The 18,315-nt window shown below is 43.8% G+C and overlaps 1 protein-coding gene across 1 annotated transcript in view; it reads left to right on the top strand.

Moving 5' to 3' along the window:
- LOC126407262 (echinoderm microtubule-associated protein-like 6) overlaps positions 1–18,315 on the top strand; it is a 109,398-nt gene that overhangs the window by 73,640 nt on the left and 17,443 nt on the right. The window contains exons 16-30 of the mRNA XM_050072026.1: positions 88–206; positions 417–603; positions 716–821; positions 3,554–3,647; positions 4,219–4,319; positions 5,083–5,285; positions 11,154–11,265; positions 11,783–11,910; positions 13,338–13,479; positions 15,287–15,439; positions 15,531–15,662; positions 15,929–16,017; positions 16,265–16,441; positions 16,788–17,022; positions 17,699–17,825. Of these exons, the coding sequence (XP_049927983.1) occupies positions 88–206; positions 417–603; positions 716–821; positions 3,554–3,647; positions 4,219–4,319; positions 5,083–5,285; positions 11,154–11,265; positions 11,783–11,910; positions 13,338–13,479; positions 15,287–15,439; positions 15,531–15,662; positions 15,929–16,017; positions 16,265–16,441; positions 16,788–17,022; positions 17,699–17,825 (2,105 nt within the window). The remainder of the gene's footprint in view (positions 1–87; positions 207–416; positions 604–715; positions 822–3,553; positions 3,648–4,218; positions 4,320–5,082; positions 5,286–11,153; positions 11,266–11,782; positions 11,911–13,337; positions 13,480–15,286; positions 15,440–15,530; positions 15,663–15,928; positions 16,018–16,264; positions 16,442–16,787; positions 17,023–17,698; positions 17,826–18,315) is intronic.

Raw genomic sequence — 18,315 nt, 5'->3', positions numbered from 1 at the left:
CCATTAATAAGAATTTTCTGTTGTATGTGTAGGAAATGAACATCTCTGTGTTTGTGTGTGTGTGTGTGTGTGTGTGTGTTTATGCAGGTGTATAAGGAGGACCTGCCTCAGTTGCGACAGCAGAGCAGAGAGAAGAAACAGCAGGTTGGATCTCTGAAGAGACAAAAAGGACCAGATCAAGGCCTCCGGCTGCAGTTTGTGCATGGGTAACATTTCAGTTTGTCACTGCTTGTTTATATTTACAGCCCCTTTCAGACCTGCACGTCTTTACTCACTGGCAGTTTTACAAGCACCTGAGTCACTTTACGTTAAAGAAAAGGCCCCAACATGGGTAGAGTGCTCAAAAAGCCTGGATTTAAAAGTTTGGTTTTTATTTTTAATCACGCTATTTTTACATGAATATTGTGTGTGTGCAGGTACCGTGGTTACGACTGCAGGAACAACCTGTTCTACACACAGAGCGGGGAGGTGTTGTACCACGTGGCGGCAGTGGGCGTGGTCTACAACCGGCAGCTGCACAGCCAGCGCTTCTACCTTGGCCATGACGACGACATACTGAGCCTCAGCATCCACCCGCTGAAGGACTATGCTGCTTCAGGACAGGTGTGCACACACACACACACACAAGATCTGAATAAATGATCTATATATATTTGAAATTTGTAATCTTGAATGCAGTCAGTGGATTCAAAAAGCATGTAATGTGTGTGTGCAGGTGGGGAGGGACCCAGCCATCCATGTGTGGGACATCCAGACTCTTAAGTGTTTGTCTTTGCTGAGAGGTTTCCATCAGAGGGGAGTGTGTGCTCTGGACTTCTCAGGTAACCTGTGTGTGAACATTTGTCTTTATGAGGACTGATTTAGGTTTCAGTCCTTAAAAGTGACTCCTCAGATCTCTCACTTTTTGGCCTTCAGGTCAACATACACTCCTCCTTTTTTTGAGTCAGTCAGTCCACCACTTTGATCCAGACTGAAATCTCTCTGCAGCTGTTTGATCTGCATTAATGAAGGAGGTAGTCAGGAACAGCAGCTATGATCTGTGTGGTGCATCCTGACGAGTTCATACACATCGATCTGTGATGACACTTGTCAAGATGCTCTCAGTTTGCAGTATTAAATAGAAAATAGCAAAGAAAAACAATGTGTGTGGGTGTTTTGAAGCGCGCCACATACTGCCTGTGTGTGTTGCCTTTAAGTCTTGTTAGTCTGTATGCACCTAGGGCTTCATTTATAACTGTTGTGTGCGCTAAACTCCTGCATGGGCCCTTTTTGAAAACCCACACCCAAATATACCCGTAAAGCTCAGTGTCAGAACCGACCTGTTACCCGTCATTATGTCTAAGCCAAAGCTGCACCCGCCCTCACCTGTTAATAAAAGTCCTGCAACCTGACCCACACCCATGATTAAACACACACAGGCTACGGTCACTCACATTAAGCTAGATTCTCTGTTCTTGAATTACAAATCCAGTGGAGGAAAAATCTCTTTCACTGGCTGTGCTTGTTGCAAAACATTCAATGACTGCCAGGTTAGGAAACATCTTAGCATGCTCCCTTCACCACCATAAAACCTCAAAAGGATCCTCCTTGAACTCGATGTAGGCCGTCACCTCATCCCTGGGCTGCAAAGTTTCATGGCTCCACGTCAGTGATTAACGTGACGACGAGGTCAAAGGTTCAATTTGTGTCATTGACTTTCAAAATAAAAGCAATTGCAGCTTGATAATAGTGATTTAGATGTCAAAATATTACTCATATACTGCACATCTTTACCCGGTACCCATACCCGACCGTGTGCAGGACCCTGGTGTGCGCACTAAAAAAAGGCTTCTAATGTGCGTATGCTTCTTGCAAAGCAAAAATGGGATTTAAAGAAAAAAACTTGGCGAGGGAATGTGTGCACCTGTATGGAAATTCTGACCCATGTGTATGCACATTTTGGAGACAGGGGAATTTCACAACAAAGATTTTTTTTTCTTTTTGGTGCTTGTGACCCATGCCTTTTCCATAAGCACCTTTAAATTGTAAAAATTATAAGATTACTTAACCCTCAAAACAAATTCCTACCTCCACTTTAAGATCTGACCTTTTTTTTTTTCTTTTTTTTTTAAAGTTCAGGGTATTGTTTTTTGTGTTGAACTTATTACATTAACCACAGCAGCAACAAGTTTCCACTCACTGGATTTGTTTGTTTGCAACCTCGGAATATGAGACAGATTCATGTTTGGATAATTCCAAGTTGATGTGGGATTTATAAAAGGAAACGACGCACTGGTAGGTGTACATTCAGTTTCATAGATCAGAATATTTTTTTGGCGTACGTATATTTCCTCATTTGTACGTGCGCAAACATTGAGTGTGGATTCTCTACAAAGTTTAATAAATGACATCCCTGATGACTGAGAGGCCATTTATATCTCACAGATCCCCCCAAAGTCTCAGAAAACGGAGAAGTAAAGCACCAGTCCTCTAAATTATTCTTACGTACAATACTTTAGTAAAAGTACTTTCAAACTCTGAGTCTTAGATTGAGATTCAGACACATGCAATGAAATTCAGGTGCACTCAAGGACCGGGCTCATATATAAAAATAAGTAAATAAATGCCTCCATTCCTCTCACATTCTACACAGTTGTAGATACCACACAGTCATTGCCAATGTATGCAGTTAAAATGGGGTAAATAATAAAAAGTTCTCATGCATATTTTTGCACATGAAATAAATGATTGTGCAGAGGTTCAAACAGGTGATGAGCAGGCTAAAATGAGTCTTTTAGGAGGTGAAGATGTCGTCCAGGGCAGGTAGCTGTTGTTGTATAATGCTCTGTGCAGTTTTTATGATTCTCTACAGAGGCTTTTTATCTACCATACCACCACACAAGGATGCCGTATGTGAGGACACTCTCAATGGAGCAGCAGTAGAATGACACCAGAAGCTGTTGTGACAGGTTTACCTTCCAGAGCGTCCTCAGGAAGTGAAACCACTGTTGTGCCTTCTTGATTAGCACTGTGGTGTTCGTCATCCATGATCGGTTCTCTGAAATGTGTGTGCCAAGGAATTTAAAGCTGGTCACCCTCTCCACCCTCTACCTGTTGAAGTGCAGTGGTGGATGGACGTCCTGTTCTTTTGTTTTCTTGATATTGAGAGTAAAGTTATTTTCTGTGCACCAACTGTGGCTGTGTCCTCTGCAAATGTAACTATGGTGTTATGGGATGGAACACAGTCACAAGTGTACAGAGAGTAGAGGAATGGGCTCAACACACAGCCTTGTGGGGCTCCAATGCATCTGAGTGTCAGAGTGGAGGACTAGTGGGGGCCCATCCTGACTGACTGCCACTAGCCAACACCACACAGTCACAGAGCACACAGCTGTGATCAGAGTTCAGGTCTGTCCGTTTGGTTTGTGTGTTTCTTTGCTATGATTGAGTCTGTGAACATCTTGGAAACTAAACAGCTGACCACACTCAGAGTTTCCCTCCCTGCTGTTAAAGATGACTAAATCCTATGTGATGAAACCTCCTGTTGTGTTTCCTCTCTGTGCTCCTGATGCAGCTGATGGGAAGAGTCTGGTGTCAGTGGGAGTCGACGACGGACATTCAATTGTAGTCTGGGACTGGAAGAGAGGAGAGAAACTCGCTACTGCCAGGTAATGTAAACAACAACAACAACAAATACAACTGTAACTCATACTCATTTGGGCACAAGCCAGAGTGGTTCCAGCTTTTTCCTTGAGGGACCCCTTTTTCTCCCATCAAGTAAAATGACGACCCCTGACTCAGTGACATATTTTATAAATATTTAATATATAATATCTACAGGATGATTTAAATTAATTTTAAGCAGATTATTTCCTGTGAATATTATAATTTTTAATAGGCTTCTTTTATGTGACAGATTCACTGTTTTTTCTTCCTTTTGCTCGCTCATTGCTTTAACTGCTGCTTTTCTAACTCAGGATGAGGCAGTTTATCAGAGAGTGAAGCCTCTGTGAATATAGCTTGTGGTCATGTCTTCACTCTGCCGTTATCCTGAGAGATTTGATTTCCATCTTGAATATTAATCTAAAATTTAAAAATAACCATTTCCTTCACAGAAATGAATGAAATGCTGAGATTTGGCCGACTGTATATTTTATAAGATCTTACAACCCTCTGTGAAGCTTTGGCGGGGCCCCAGGTTTGGAACCAGTGACCCGTGACTTGTCTGTTTTTCCGCAGGGGTCATAAGGAGAAGATATTTGTGGTGAAGTGTAACCCCATGCTGATGGACAAACTGGTCACTGTGGGAATCAAGCACATCCAGTTCTGGCAGCATGCAGGTAAAACTGCAGGACAGATGTTTCACTCTGCTGGGTTAGAAACTACTTAATTACACTCACTGTTGTTGCTGCAGCAGAGTTGTTTTGTGTGTCTGGACCCTTAAATGTGGAAGTTGCCTCTTATTGTTTGCTGCTGGTTTTTATTTGTGTTGTGTCTAATCCCTAATAGACTCACTGTAAATAAATTTACACTCTATTGTCCTTTGCTGACCTTTTGCTGCTGCAGCTGGCGTCCCAGAAGAGACAATTAAACTCTTAAATTAATTTAATGTAGGACGGAGAGGGAGGGTTGGATGATGCTGCACATTGCATCAAAATTGGTACTCCATCTCGGAGCTATAACTCCAGTCAAATCTGAACACACAAACCTGATACACACATTTTCAGATTAAGTGTGACTGGGATGTCATTATCGAATAAACGTCTATAAATTCACTCGGATATCATAGAAAAAAGACGCAGCAGAACTCCCTGAGAATAGAGTTTTCTTCATTATCTGCACAGCCACCAGTACACTGCAAACAGGAACTGTTAATAGCTAATTTAGCATACTTTTAATGGAGACTATTTACCAAAATGTAAGCAAATAGAGTCTAAAAAAGCTGGCTTGTGTCGAAGCTGAGAGCTAACTAACTGAATCTGTGGCTACATTATACTTACTCTCAAGGTCCCCTAAATTATACTAACTTAACTTCATGTTTATAGCTGCAGCAGTTATTTTTGTTGTTGTGTCTGATGGAGTACTTCTCTGTCTGTCCCTCAGGTGGCGGTCTGACCTTCAGGCGTGGTGTGTTCAGGAGCATCGGCCGGCCTGAGACCATGATGTCGGTGTGTTACGGCCGCAGCGAGGCGCTGGTGTTCTCCGGAGCCGCCACCGGAGACGTCTACATCTGGAAGGAAGTGCTGCTGCTGAAAACAGTCAAAGCCCACGATGGACCGGTGTTCGCCATGTTCTCCCTCGACAAGGTGAGGAGGACAGGTGTGTCTGTGTCTGTGTGTGTTTGAGAGAGAGAGAGAGAGATTTTGACGCGATGGAGAGGCAGCTCTACTCCGAGCTCCCTCCAGATGTCCGAGTTCCTCACCCTATCTCTAAGGCTGAGCCCAGCCACCCTTCTGAGGAAACTCATTTCAGCCGCTTGTATCCGCGACCTCATTCTTTCGGTCACTACCCAGAGCTCATGACCATAGGTGAGGGTTGGGATGTAGATGGACCAGCTAATCGAAAGCTTTGCCTTCCATCTCAGCTCCCTCTTCACCACGACAGTCTAGCACAGCGCCCGCATCACTGTAGATGCCATGCTAAATCGATCTCACGCTCCATTCCACCCTCACTTATGAACAAGACCCCGAGATACTTGAACTCCTTCCCTTGGGGCAGTGACTCACTCCCAACCTAGGGTGAACAAGCCACCGTTTTCCTGCAGAGAACCATGACCTCAGACTTGGAGGTGCTGGCTCTCATCCCGACCGCTTCACACTCGACTGCTAACCACTCCAGTGCCTGCTGGAGGTCACAGTGTGATGAAGCCAATAGAACCACATCAACTGCAAAAAGCAGAGATGCAGTTCTGTTGTTCTTCCTCCTGAGCCACAGCCGCCCCACAATGAAAACAGGACCTGCCACTAGCTGATGCAGATTTGCCTAAAATGTGCAGAAATATATGAGTAGTGTGTGTGTGTGTGTGTGTGTGTGTCTGGACCTCCTCCTCACGTGTCCTCAGTGTTCGTCATTTGGACCAAGAACGTAGGCTTAACGGCCAAAAACTAAATGACAGAGTGAGCAGTCGTGTAGTAGATTTAAATTATTTTGCTGTCGGCGTTTCTTCTTCCATCTGTTTCCTCCTCTCCTCTCTTTCTCTCCCTTCCTCCCTTCCTCTCTCTGTTTATTGTTTCAACTCTGTCTCTTCATCCACCAACTCTCCCTCTCTCTTTATGTAACGGGATTTACAGACGGACGAGCCAATAGAGAGGCCGACAGGAGAGTCTGGATTTACCAAAAACTCCTTTAAATCCACTAAACCTCATTTCTTTGTTCGCTCGTGTTCAACCTGATTTCATCTCGTGTTGTGCCGTTTGTTTTTGACTTGTTTCAGCTTGAACACAACATCTGTACGTGAATGTGTCCTGGATCTGGTTTTCATCTTGAATGTACAAACTGAATTGGTGTCACTCCCTACGCAAGATACACACAATTATCTACGTTGCATTTCCCACTAAGGTCCAGAAATTAGAGTTAAATTACTAAGAATTTAAAAAGTGGTTTGAGTTTCAGCTTGGATGCTTCAGATTCAGCAATGTGTTCCACCACCACTGCATTTTGCTTTTAAGCAGACTTCTGCATCCCAAACAAAATCTGGGCTTGTTTCCCAAAATAATAATAATAATCTTTATTTACAAAGTTTAAATTAACTTAAAACTCGAGTAACATCAGGAAAGGCTCTCCGATAAAAAAGAGAGAGAGCCTCAGAGCCCTGACAACGAACGCTCTGCCCCCTTTAGTTTTCAGCCGAACCTCTGGAACAGACAAAAGACACCTGAGCGAGGACCTTAAAATACATCCTGGCATGTACAGCACTAGGAGGTCGGAGATATATATAAGCCTAAAATCGCTCATTAGATGAATGAACTTCCCCTGGTATGTCCTCAGTGTTGAAAGTCTCCAGAGGATCTCAATGCTGATTGGCTACCACGGCATGAATTGGTCGCTGTAGTTGTAGATTTTTCAACTCTCACTTGTAAGTATATGACGCGAAATCGTGCTACTCACTTCATTAGTGCCGCTTAATTCATGTATTCCACATCATTCGTGACGTCCATCACGTTGCCTGGCAGGAATTTGTGTCTAATTGCGTTTTTACATTGACTTTATGCACAATTCAATCGCACAAATTGCTTTATTCGTGCCCCGTGTGAGCACAACATTACAGCTTAGCTGAGGAGGAAGTCATTAATGTTTACATTTCGCGCTGTCACAGCACGAGCCTTTCATCCATGAGTAGATGCATGCTTCCTTTTGTGTGGTGATACAGTTGGTAGGTGTAGGTCAGTAGAAAGAAAATTGTTCCCGACTTGAAGCTGCTCACGACTTGTCATGATTTCTGGGGGGAGACATTGCTGTTGAGTTTCTCAAATACATTTTTTGGTGCTTTGAGCACCACAAGCTGAGTGCCATCTAGTTCTATTGTATCCTCCTGAGACCCGAACTTTTGTTTGGTATGTATTTTTAATTTCTAGCTATTTGGAATCAGTAGGAACCAATAAGTATAAAAAACTAAACATTGTCAATGATAATTAAGTCGCACTGTCCTCAAACATGTACTTTCTAATTAACAGTGTCATAGCTTGTTTCTGTTGTTAAAATTGGTTCAATTTGTTGCCCTATGAAACATTCAACTATAAAATGTGTGATCAGGTTTTGGACCTTGTCCACTTTTGTCTTGGGATCGGCTGCAGACTGACTTGGCAGGGATGGCTGCCATCTTGTTTTTAAATGGATTAGTGTATTGTGCTCTTACTACCACTAGATGGCACAAAAAGTGTCCATGAATGAGGACAACAGGTCTGAGTTAAGTAGAATAAAGTATAATGTCAAGTTAACCCAAAATGTGATGTCCTCATATGAGGACACAGGGTCTCAGGAGGATATTGAAGAGAAGGCAGACATCTCTAAAGCTGATATCTCTAACACTCGGCAACTCACACCAAAACAATCTAGACTAATAAACAGAACTACAGGTAAGAGGAATGATGTGTATTTTTGATTTTGGGATGAACTGCTCCTTTAAGAGATGTTACCTGAATGCATCATTACTGAAAACACTTACAAAGTGATGGTAGATTAACGACTGCCCCCTTCACACTCTAGAGATCCTGCTGGAGGAACAAAAAGTGACATCTTTTATTTAGGTGTTTGTCTATTTATACTTCTACTTCTATAATCCTGGACTGATCTTTGTTAAGGGATGTTCAATGTAAACTTAGGCCTTAAAGAAGAATGATTTTACCTTGTGACTCTTAGCCTCGGGTGAGGAGATTTTAAAACAAATAATCCCCTGTGAGTTTGTGATGTCACCCACACTTTCAACTTACTGGAGAAAAGAGAAAAGACAGAGCCTGCTTCACCGCTCAGTCACCATGAGTAGTTGTTCTGCAAGAATTTACGACTCTGATGATAAAAATGAATCTATACTTGAGAAGTTTAGTCTTCCAAACAGCACACTGTCTACTTCCTAACGCTCACTTTTACAGAACATCTTCATCATTATCAGCGCTCAGGGTGTCAGTGAATGTTTTATGACTCTCAAAGTACAACATCGTAAAAATAGACTCTTTCCAACACAACGTCGACTGAGTGAGAGTCTTCAGAGGAAATATCAAACAGATGTGAAGATCTCAGGCTGAGTGGGAGGACGAGAGAGAAAAACCTTTCAGGGGAGGATGACAAGACTGAAGGATGACAGCTCTGACAGAGGAAGGAAGGAAGGAAGGGAGGAAGGAGGAAGAGAGAAGGCAGATGTGACAGTCCCCGAGAAGGATGTGATAGGGTCAGATAGTTGACATATTCCTGCTTTGTTTTAGGAAAGTAACGATCTGTACTCACCACTAATTTATTTAACTCATTCAGAAGCAAGGATCAGGCCACAGCAATGTGATTTTAGAGTTTTAATGAAATGAGGAAGTTGCCTGTTGGATGTTGAGGATGCACAGATGAATGTGAGGGAGGGGATGAAGATGAGGGAGGAAGTTTATGCCGATCTGGGACGGATATATTAAAGGAAGAGACTCAGTGTGGGAGATAAGTCTCTGGAGTTGAGTCTTCTGAGCCGATCAAGAGTATGAGGGATGAGGTGGGTCGAGAAATGTGAGACAAAATAGACAAGATGGGTTAATCAGGTGTAAGAATGTTTGACAGGTGATGGGCGGACTGATTGTTCTCACGGTATTGGTTCCTTCCAGTTGACACATGCAAACGTAGCGAATCTTTTGAGCTCTGATGCTTTCTGCAGTTTCTCCAAGACACCAAAGCACTTCTCTTCAATGCATTACCAGTCATCAGGTGTAAGTTTACATTAATAAAGATAAAATGTTTATGTTTATGTTCATTCCTGTGAAAGTTGTTGAGTGGCACATGAAGCCAAAACGGTTCAACTGCCAATAGAGAAGGTGCACTAGAGACTTTCATTGCCAAGCGGACTACTTCTGGTTTAGCCCTTCGTGACACTGAATGAGGACAAAATGATTCAATTGTACGGCTCTTCTAGACTTTCTAAATGTTATCAGACCGAATGGGTTAAATCCCGACAGTGAAACAAGTCATTTCATGGACGTTATGACGCTCTGAAAAATGTATCCACTGATCTAGAGACGTCTCTGTCGCCATGTAAGTCAATGGCAAAAAAAAGTCTCTTTGGGCTGCAGGGCATCATGTGAAAGTGACGGTGTAATTACACTGTTTGAACACTACGAAAATTGGCGTCAAAGCCCAGTGCACTTCCTGGGGGGCTGTTTTTTAAAGGGAAAAGAGTCACCTCAATAACTTTGTGCTGCATTCATGTTGAAAAACGTGTTCCCCAACCATTTTCTTTGATCTTCTTGATCAACATGTTAGGGTTAGGGTTAACCCTTATTAACACTCTGAGCAGTAAAATACAACACATCTTTTTTGAAGCATCCATGCCGTTTCCACATTACAACCTACAGCTCACGAACGCACCAAAGCCGGTAGAACGACCATCCGAGGAGCACAGTGTTGTGTCAAAGACGGTTTCCCTGTTGATGTATGTTTCTCCCTACCCCTAAGTTTCAGCTCTGCGGTTCTTGTTGCAGCACTACGTTACTGCATGACAACAAATTAAGCAGCAGGAAAAGGAGTGCCATTGTGGTAGGAGACTAATTAAGTGGTAAACTAACCGCTCTCATCTTATTTATGAAATATAGCCTGAAGTGTTCTCGTCAGATATTCCAGTCAACAGGAGGCTGGTATTGCTGCAAAATAATGTTTTTGGATGCACAGTAAGACCAAGAGATGTTACAGAAGTGTGATTTGACTGCAGTGATTTGTTATCCCTGGGCAAGCAACAGATGCCCCTCCTCAAGTGAGCAATTTATTTGGTCTTGTTTAATTTGTGAAGCCGCCAGGCTGTCTGAACTCAAGTTTGATTCAATCGCTTCTCGTTCACTCACCATACAAGCAGCGTGAGCAGTACGCTACGGTTACTGTGAGTGGAAAAATTGGGGATTCATAAGGACTCAGGTGTTCGACAGGCTGACCTGACACTGAAAAGAGTTGTTTAAAAAGATTTGTTTGTTCACTTTTGCCCATCACTATTAGCAACTAGGCTCTGCTCCCAAACCTGAGTTAACCTGAGAACATTTACTGAAGTACTGTGCTGAAGAACAAATTCAATGTACTTGTTTTTTACTTTCCACTGCACTACGTTCATCTGACAGCTTTAGTTACTTTTCAGATTACATTTTTCATCTCCTTCCTGTCCAGTGAAAACTATGCATCTCCAGGTGTGTTGATGTTGACTGTTTGTGATAAACTGAATGATAAAGTGTTTCTTTATGTGATGAGAAAATTCTCCTTCTCAAGCTAAATAAACTCTTAAAAAAAACCTGTTGGATCAGCTGAAAAATGCATCGTCACAAAGCTGAATACAAGGCTGTTTTCCCAATGAGTACTTAGTTATTTTCTGAATGCAGGACAGGAGTATTTTCACACTGTTGTATTAGTACTTTCACTGAAGCAAAGTATATGAAAACTTCTTCCACCACAGCTAGATTAGTTCTAATAATTTTGTGAAATCAATAAATATAATAATTTACTTTCAGGGCTTTGTGACGGGCGGGAAGGACGGCGTTGTGGAGCTGTGGGACGACATGTTCGACCGCTGTCTGAAGACTTACGCCATCAAGAGAGCAGCGCTGTCCCCGGGCTCTAAAGGTACACACAGCTGCAGTATATTTAACCCTGATACCAAGTGTGAGCCCTCGAGCATGTGTTTGAAGAGGCGAAGACATGACAACAAGTCCTCACTTTGCAAAAATGCTTGTTGAAAGCATTCGTTTGTGGGTTAATAGCAGAGAGAGCTACAGCTGCAGCCTGCACCTGGTTGATAAATGCTACTGTCTATCTCTGTCACTATAGTGTGTGTTTGTAAGCACTTATTGTTTTATTTCAGTGAAGTCAATAACTTAATGACTAGTAAAACAATGTGTTACACTGGCCGCTGTAAGAGGTGTCTGTTATGTAGTTCGGTTTGTACATTAAATTATGGTAAACACAGTTATAGTTGCTGTCCTTGTTTAGGATTCTCAGGCAATAGAAACAGTCGAACTCTTTAATCCAACACTGCCATCTGGTGGACACATGGTGACACACACCTCTGTACGCAGAAATGTCTCTGTTTTGGGAAGTTACTGACTTTATTCTGTGTGTGTGTGTGTGTGTGTGTGTGCAGGCCTGCTGCTGGAGGACAACCCGTCCATCAGGGCCATCACTCTGGGTCACGGTCACATCCTGGTGGGAACCAAAAACGGAGAAGTTCTGGAGATCGACAAGACCGGACCCATGACGCTGCTGGTGCAGGTATGTTGGGAGTCATAAAGGTCTGGTTTGTGTCTGGCCACTGAGTGTCTGTGACAGTCAACACATGGATGGATTACTGAACATGCAGAGCAGGCGCAGGCCCAGGGGTCCAGAGTTTCAGAGGTCCCCACTGGCCTTCATCTGCATCAAACTACTGGAACACTTACCAGAGAGGAAAAGAATGGCCACAAAGGGAGGCAAAGAGACACAAAACAACTACAAAATGATTTTAAAGAGACAAAATAAAACAGAAAAAGATGCATAATGGCAACAGAGAGTTACAAATCCAAGTCTGTATCATGCTCTGATGTAGGCGAGGTGATGCGGCCTTGTGCATATCTGTGCCCAGGGGCTCATTGTCTCATAATCTGCCCATGACTCAACAGTTTAACCTCTGACCAGACCAAAGCTCAAGGCACATTAAACTGTGGCGGGTAACCATGGCAACAGTACTGATGCTTCTGGCTCTGTTAGCAGTTAGCGGACTCTCCTCGGTCAGACACAGTCACGTGTCCGTTAAATCTGAATGTTTAGCCACTGGGTTCGCTTGCTCACAACATTTCCCAGAATGCAATACGTGATGAACACAGAAGCCCTAAAGTCTCTAAGGTGATTTCATTTATCTTGTTCACACATGATAAATAAGTTCTCCCCACAAAATAAATCACCTGTCTCCACAAGATAATGAACTTGTGCAAACAACATTAAAAAAGAACAGAAAAATCACCTTTGGGGGGATTAAGGGGCTGTGGAGACGAATGACTGGAGGTTCAAACTTTCATTATAGACTGATGAAACAATCTCACCTGGAGATCTATTCAGTGGCTGCTCTGGATCTGTTGATCACATCATATGATCCCAGTTTTAATGGACGTGTAGATGTTCAAGACAGAACAAACTTTTAAGATCTTTAAAATTGAACATCTACATTTCCATCGTCCATCTGCTGAGGAAGATTCATGTCCTCGTTCATGTCCGTGTGTGTGTGTGTGTGTGTGTGTGAGGAAGAGAGAGGGTGACCTCAGGTATTTTTAAATGTCTGGTAGTCTGGTACGGCACCTGTTGCCATGGTGAGGAGAGCTGTCTGCTGCAGATCGATCACACACACACACACACACACACACACACACACACAGATCTCCACACTTTTTTGGTCTAGTCTTGTGTGTGTGATGTTTTCTGAGTGCTTTTAGATGCTGGTTGTGATGTGATGCATGCAGAAGTGTGTGGTGATGTGTGTGTGTTCACAAATGTGTTGTGTGTTTGTGAATGTCTCTGTCAAAGGGCAGGAATCTAATTATTGATCTTCTGATCTTTTTCCTAAACAATTTTCTTCCTGCAAGTAGTCCTTCAATCAATCAAAGTGAGGGGTCCAGTGTTGACTAACGTGTGTGTGTGTGTGTGTGTGTGTGTGTGTGTGTGTGCAGGGTCACATGGAGGGTGAGGTCTGGGGTCTGGCCCCTCACCCCCTCCTCCCCGTCTGCGCCACCGTCAGTGATGATAAAACCCTGCGACTGTGGGAGACGTCAGCCAATCACCGCATGGTGGCCGTCCGCAAGCTGAAGAGAGGTAAAGAGACAAAGAAGCAGTCTGCCAGTTTTATCATGGTTTTGCCCATCAACTACAGCTCCTGTATATTTGACATCATCTTCCAGTTTTTACACAGCCGCTGGTTTCACTTTGTTTCTTTGAAAATCAACTTGACTTTAAACTCACTTCAGAGAGATGATCCAACACTGGTGTTATTCTCCTTCAGCTCAGAGAACGAGCTTCATTCAGCTCTCACATCTGAGTTATAAGAGTCACCTTCACATCAGCAAGCGTTTCAATGCAAGAAGTGACCAAACACGAGCTATTAATTGTTTATGATGATGGCTTTTGTTGGTTGGTTGATGTGGCTAGGCTAGAAGTTTCCCTCTGCCTCCAGTCTTTGTGCTAAGCTAGGCTAAAGACGCTCTGGATCTATGTCTGCATCTTTTTATCTGACTCTCGGGAAAGACAGAGAACAAGGAGATTGTGATAAGTGATGGACTGTTTCCATCCATCCATTTTCTGCCTCTTATCCGGGGCTGGGTCACGGGGGCGGCAGGCTAAGCAAAGTACTCAAAACGTCCCTCTCCCTGGCAATATTTTCCAGCTCCTTCTAGGGCAGAGGTCAGAAACCTTTACCATCAAAACAGCCATTGTTGGACAAAAAAGAAAAAAATCTGTCTGGAGCCACAAAACATATTGGAGCCTTATAATGAAGGCAACACACCCAATTACGCCACATTACTAATACGTCTTACTGAGCATTCATGAATACACTGCTCAAAAACAGTAAGGGAACACTGTATGGTCACAGTCTAACAGTCAGTTAAACTTCAGGGATATCAATTTGTCCATGTAGGAAGCACAAGTGATTGTGAATCAGTTTCAGCTGCTTTGGTGCAAATGAAAGCGACAACAGGTGCAATGGAGAGGCAAAAGCAAGACAACCCCCAAAAAGAAAATGGTTTTACATGTGTCCACAGACAGTTGCTCTCTCCTGACTGATTCTTCTCTAGTTTGGTCTTCTGCTAGTGTCCTTGTCACTACTGGTAGCATGAGGCGCTACCTGCAGCCCAGTCAGGCTGCACAGGTAGTCCAGTTTGCTGTCTCCCAGTACAGTCTCAAGAGCATGGAGGAGATACCAGGAGACTTACACGAGGAGAGCTGGACAGGGCCGTAGAAGGGCATCAACTCAGCAGCAGGACCAGTATCTGCTTCTTTGAGTCAGGAGGAACAGGAGGAGCACTGCCAGAGCGCTACAAAATGACCTCCAGCAGGCTACTGGTGTGCATGATTCTGACCACACTGTCAGAAACAGACTCCATGAGGGTGGCATGAGGGCCTGATGTCCTCTAGTGTGAGCACAGCACCGTGCAGCTGGATTGACATTTGCCAGAAAACACCAGAAATGGCAGTAACATCCTCCAGCATGACCAGTTTGGTGGTGGGTCAGTGATGGTCTGGGGAGGCATATCCTTGGAGGGTCGCACAGACCTCCATGTCATAGCCAACAGTACCCTGACTGCTGTAGGTACCGGGATGAAGCCCTGCCCCTGTCCTGAGGGAACATCTTGAAGTTAGGAGGTAGAAGTGTTTTGATTTTTAGGTGATGTAGCACCCTCTCTCAGTCAGTTTGAGCATTCTATGGCTCTGTTTTGCAGTGAATAATAAAGAGCTGACGGGAAGTGAGGGGCGAGACAGGATGACATGCAGCAAAGCTCCCTGGCTGCACTGACATTGACATCAGACTATTTCCAAGTCACAGAGTAATCAAATCACCGCAGTGATTAACTTGATTATTAACGAACAAGGTAACCACCTAACTCTGTGTCTGTGTGTTTTCCAGGCGGTCGCTGCTGTGCCTTCTCCCCTGATGGGAAGGCGTTGGCGGTCGGTCTGAGCGATGGCGGCGTGCTGGTGGTGAACGCAGACACACTGGAGGATCTGCTGAGCTTCCACCATCGCCGCGATGCCATCTCTGACGTGCGCTTCACACCAGGTACACACACACACACACACACAAATATAAATCTGACTGTTTAAAGATATAGATCCACTCATCTGATTTTCTTTCTTACACACGGCGTCAGACTCAGGTAAATTCCTGGCGGTGGCGTCCCATGACAGCTTCGTGGACATCTACAACGTGCTGACCAGTAAGAGAGTGGGGATCTGTAAAGGAGCGTCCAGTTACATCACACACATCGACTGGGACGTTCGAGGTAACACACATCTACATCTTTACCTGCTGCTAATTTATATAGTCCACCTCCACCCACACATGTTCCCCCTCACTGTGCAGAGTGACGTCTGTGCAGCATCAGGCACTTAAACTTTTAAAATAAAGAATATATTCATGGGCTCTGAATTTTAACATGATGGCAAGCGAGGTGATTATAATATAATAGCCTATTGATAAACTTTTAAATAAACAATTCAGCATTTGTAGGGAGATTGCATTATGTGTGTGTGTTTGTGTGTGTTGCAGGTAAACTGCTGCAGGTGAACACAGGAGCCAAAGAGCAACTTTTCTTCGAAGCTCCGAGAGGAAGAAGACAAACCATCAGGAACTCTGAGGTCAGTGTGTGTGTTTGATGTGACAGATGAACACCAGGGGAAAAACAAGGGTGGATAAACTTCTTACAATGTGAATGGCAACTGAGCGTAATGTTCTTTACCATCGTTTTAATGTAATTAAGTCAACAAAATAATCCTGCTATTTGCAACACTTGTTACGGGTCATTCAACTGAAGTGTTATTGTCCTGTTTCTCTGTGGAGCATTATTTTACCTTCTGATCATGTGTGTTATGTCACTGTGTGTAGCTGGAGCGGGTGGAGTGGTCCACCTGGACGTGTGTTCTGGGTTCGAGCTGTGACGGGATCTGGCCGACACACAGCGACATCACCGACATCAATGCCGCGTCGCTCACCAGAGACCGAACGCTGCTCGCCACCGGAGACGACTTCGGCTTCCTCAAACTGTTCAGCTACCCTGTTCGAGTACGAGAGACGGAGTCACTGGTTACTGTGTAGAGTCACACTATACATGTGAATGTTTGCACGAGAGAAACACCGACTGTTTCAGCTCAGCGATACAAAAACATCAAGACGTTAACAGTATTAGAGAATTTACTGACCCTGAGCAAGACTTTCTTTACTTCCCCTCTCTTCTTTGCTCCGTTGTTGAATTCCTTATGTCTTTCCTTGCCTCTTTCTTTCCTTGTTTCCTGTCTTCAGCTAATCTTAGAACAAAAAAAAAATTTTATTACCAAAAAAAAGAAAGCTAAACTCTCCTCTTCCATACTTCTTCATCAGGTCATCGGGTGTGTTTCTGTTCCCCCTCCAGGGTCAGTATGCTCGTTTTAAGCGTTACGTGGGCCACAGCGCCCAGGTGACCAACGTCCGCTGGGCTCAGGATGACTCCACCCTGCTGACGGTAGGCGGGGCCGACACCGCCCTGATGATCTGGGCGAGGGAGCGTGGAGGAGGGGTCAGTGGAGAGGGGGAGGGGCCTCTGTGTCGCGACAACCGACCGCCTGTCGACAGCGAGGAGTCAGACGATGACATTGAGGAGGATGGAGGTAAGTTCTGTGACTAAAGACCCCAACTGATTGAACAGAATTTGAAGACACAGGAAAACAATAACGAGAATCCAGAGATTTAGAAAATGCCCTAAAATGACATCTCTTTACGCTCAAGGGACATAAACCTCTCGTGGGCGTAATAATTTTGACGAGAGCAAAACAGGAAGTCAGGTGACGTTGCTATAGAGTGACAAAGTCCACAGACTGAGGAGATCTGGGTGGATGGATCAACAACACGTGTTTGTTTCCCATTTTTCTAACTGACATTACCAGTATTGTACACTCCCCTAAATCATGAGTTAATAACCCTAGTTTTAAAAACGTTTTTTATTAATGCAAGCACATAATTTTATTTCCAGCATGCTATCTTTTTAATGTTATTAAAAGAGGACTTTGTAACTTTATTTTGAAAAGTGCCGTCTACAATATTGTTTATTATTATTGTTCTTAATATAATAATAATTATTACAGAGGCAGTCATGTTAAGTTTTCCTAAATTTCAACAAGTAGTTATTTTCCATGCCTAAACCCAACCAAACCTGAACCACAGCGATGCAGCGACACAGCGACATTAGAGAACAGGTTCATTTTTTAACGGTAAATTTAACATGACGGGAGCTCAAAGCTTTATACAACAAATTTCTGATTCATGAATGTTTGTGCACATGTGAAGGCTACGACAGTGACGTTGCCCGGGAGAAGACGGTGGATTACGTCACCAAGATGTACGCTGTCAGTATCAGAGAGATGAGAGGAACCAAACCTCACCAACAACTGAAGGAGGTTTCTGCAGAGGAGAGGTATGCACACACACACACACACACACACACACACGGTTGGTTGTTTTTAACAGCCTGTATCAGATTTGTTAAGTCCAGAGTTTAAAGCTGCATCACACAGCTTTGCGTGTTTACGCCCCCTTGTGGCAGTGACAGTGACCAATGTTAAGTTGACACTCGACTTTTCTTGTAGATTTTTCACATGTAAACCATCCTGATGTAGCCTGAGTGCAGAGTCCTGCACGGGTCCAGTTTTCAAGATCCGCCCCGACCCGACCCGGCAACGTACAAACCCGCACCCGAACCGCAAACCCGCGCATCAGGCCAATTAGTACCGCAACCCGGTCCGACCCGTTAAAACACACCCGCAGGCCCGACCCGTAACCCGGATTTAAAGTAATCATTTTGGGTCATATTGGCTGAATATTGAACAGCATATCGCCACAGTTAAGGTGCCAGTAAGTAAACAACGACCTGAATGAAGCAGCTCTCACAATAAAAACCTGACTTC

Source organism: Epinephelus moara, chromosome 19 (assembly GCF_006386435.1).
Source record: "Epinephelus moara isolate mb chromosome 19, YSFRI_EMoa_1.0, whole genome shotgun sequence".
In the NCBI taxonomy this organism is placed as follows: domain Eukaryota; kingdom Metazoa; phylum Chordata; class Actinopteri; order Perciformes; family Serranidae; genus Epinephelus; species Epinephelus moara.
Note: the sequence above shows the minus strand (reverse complement) of the source record. Positions and strands in the feature narration are given on the sequence as shown.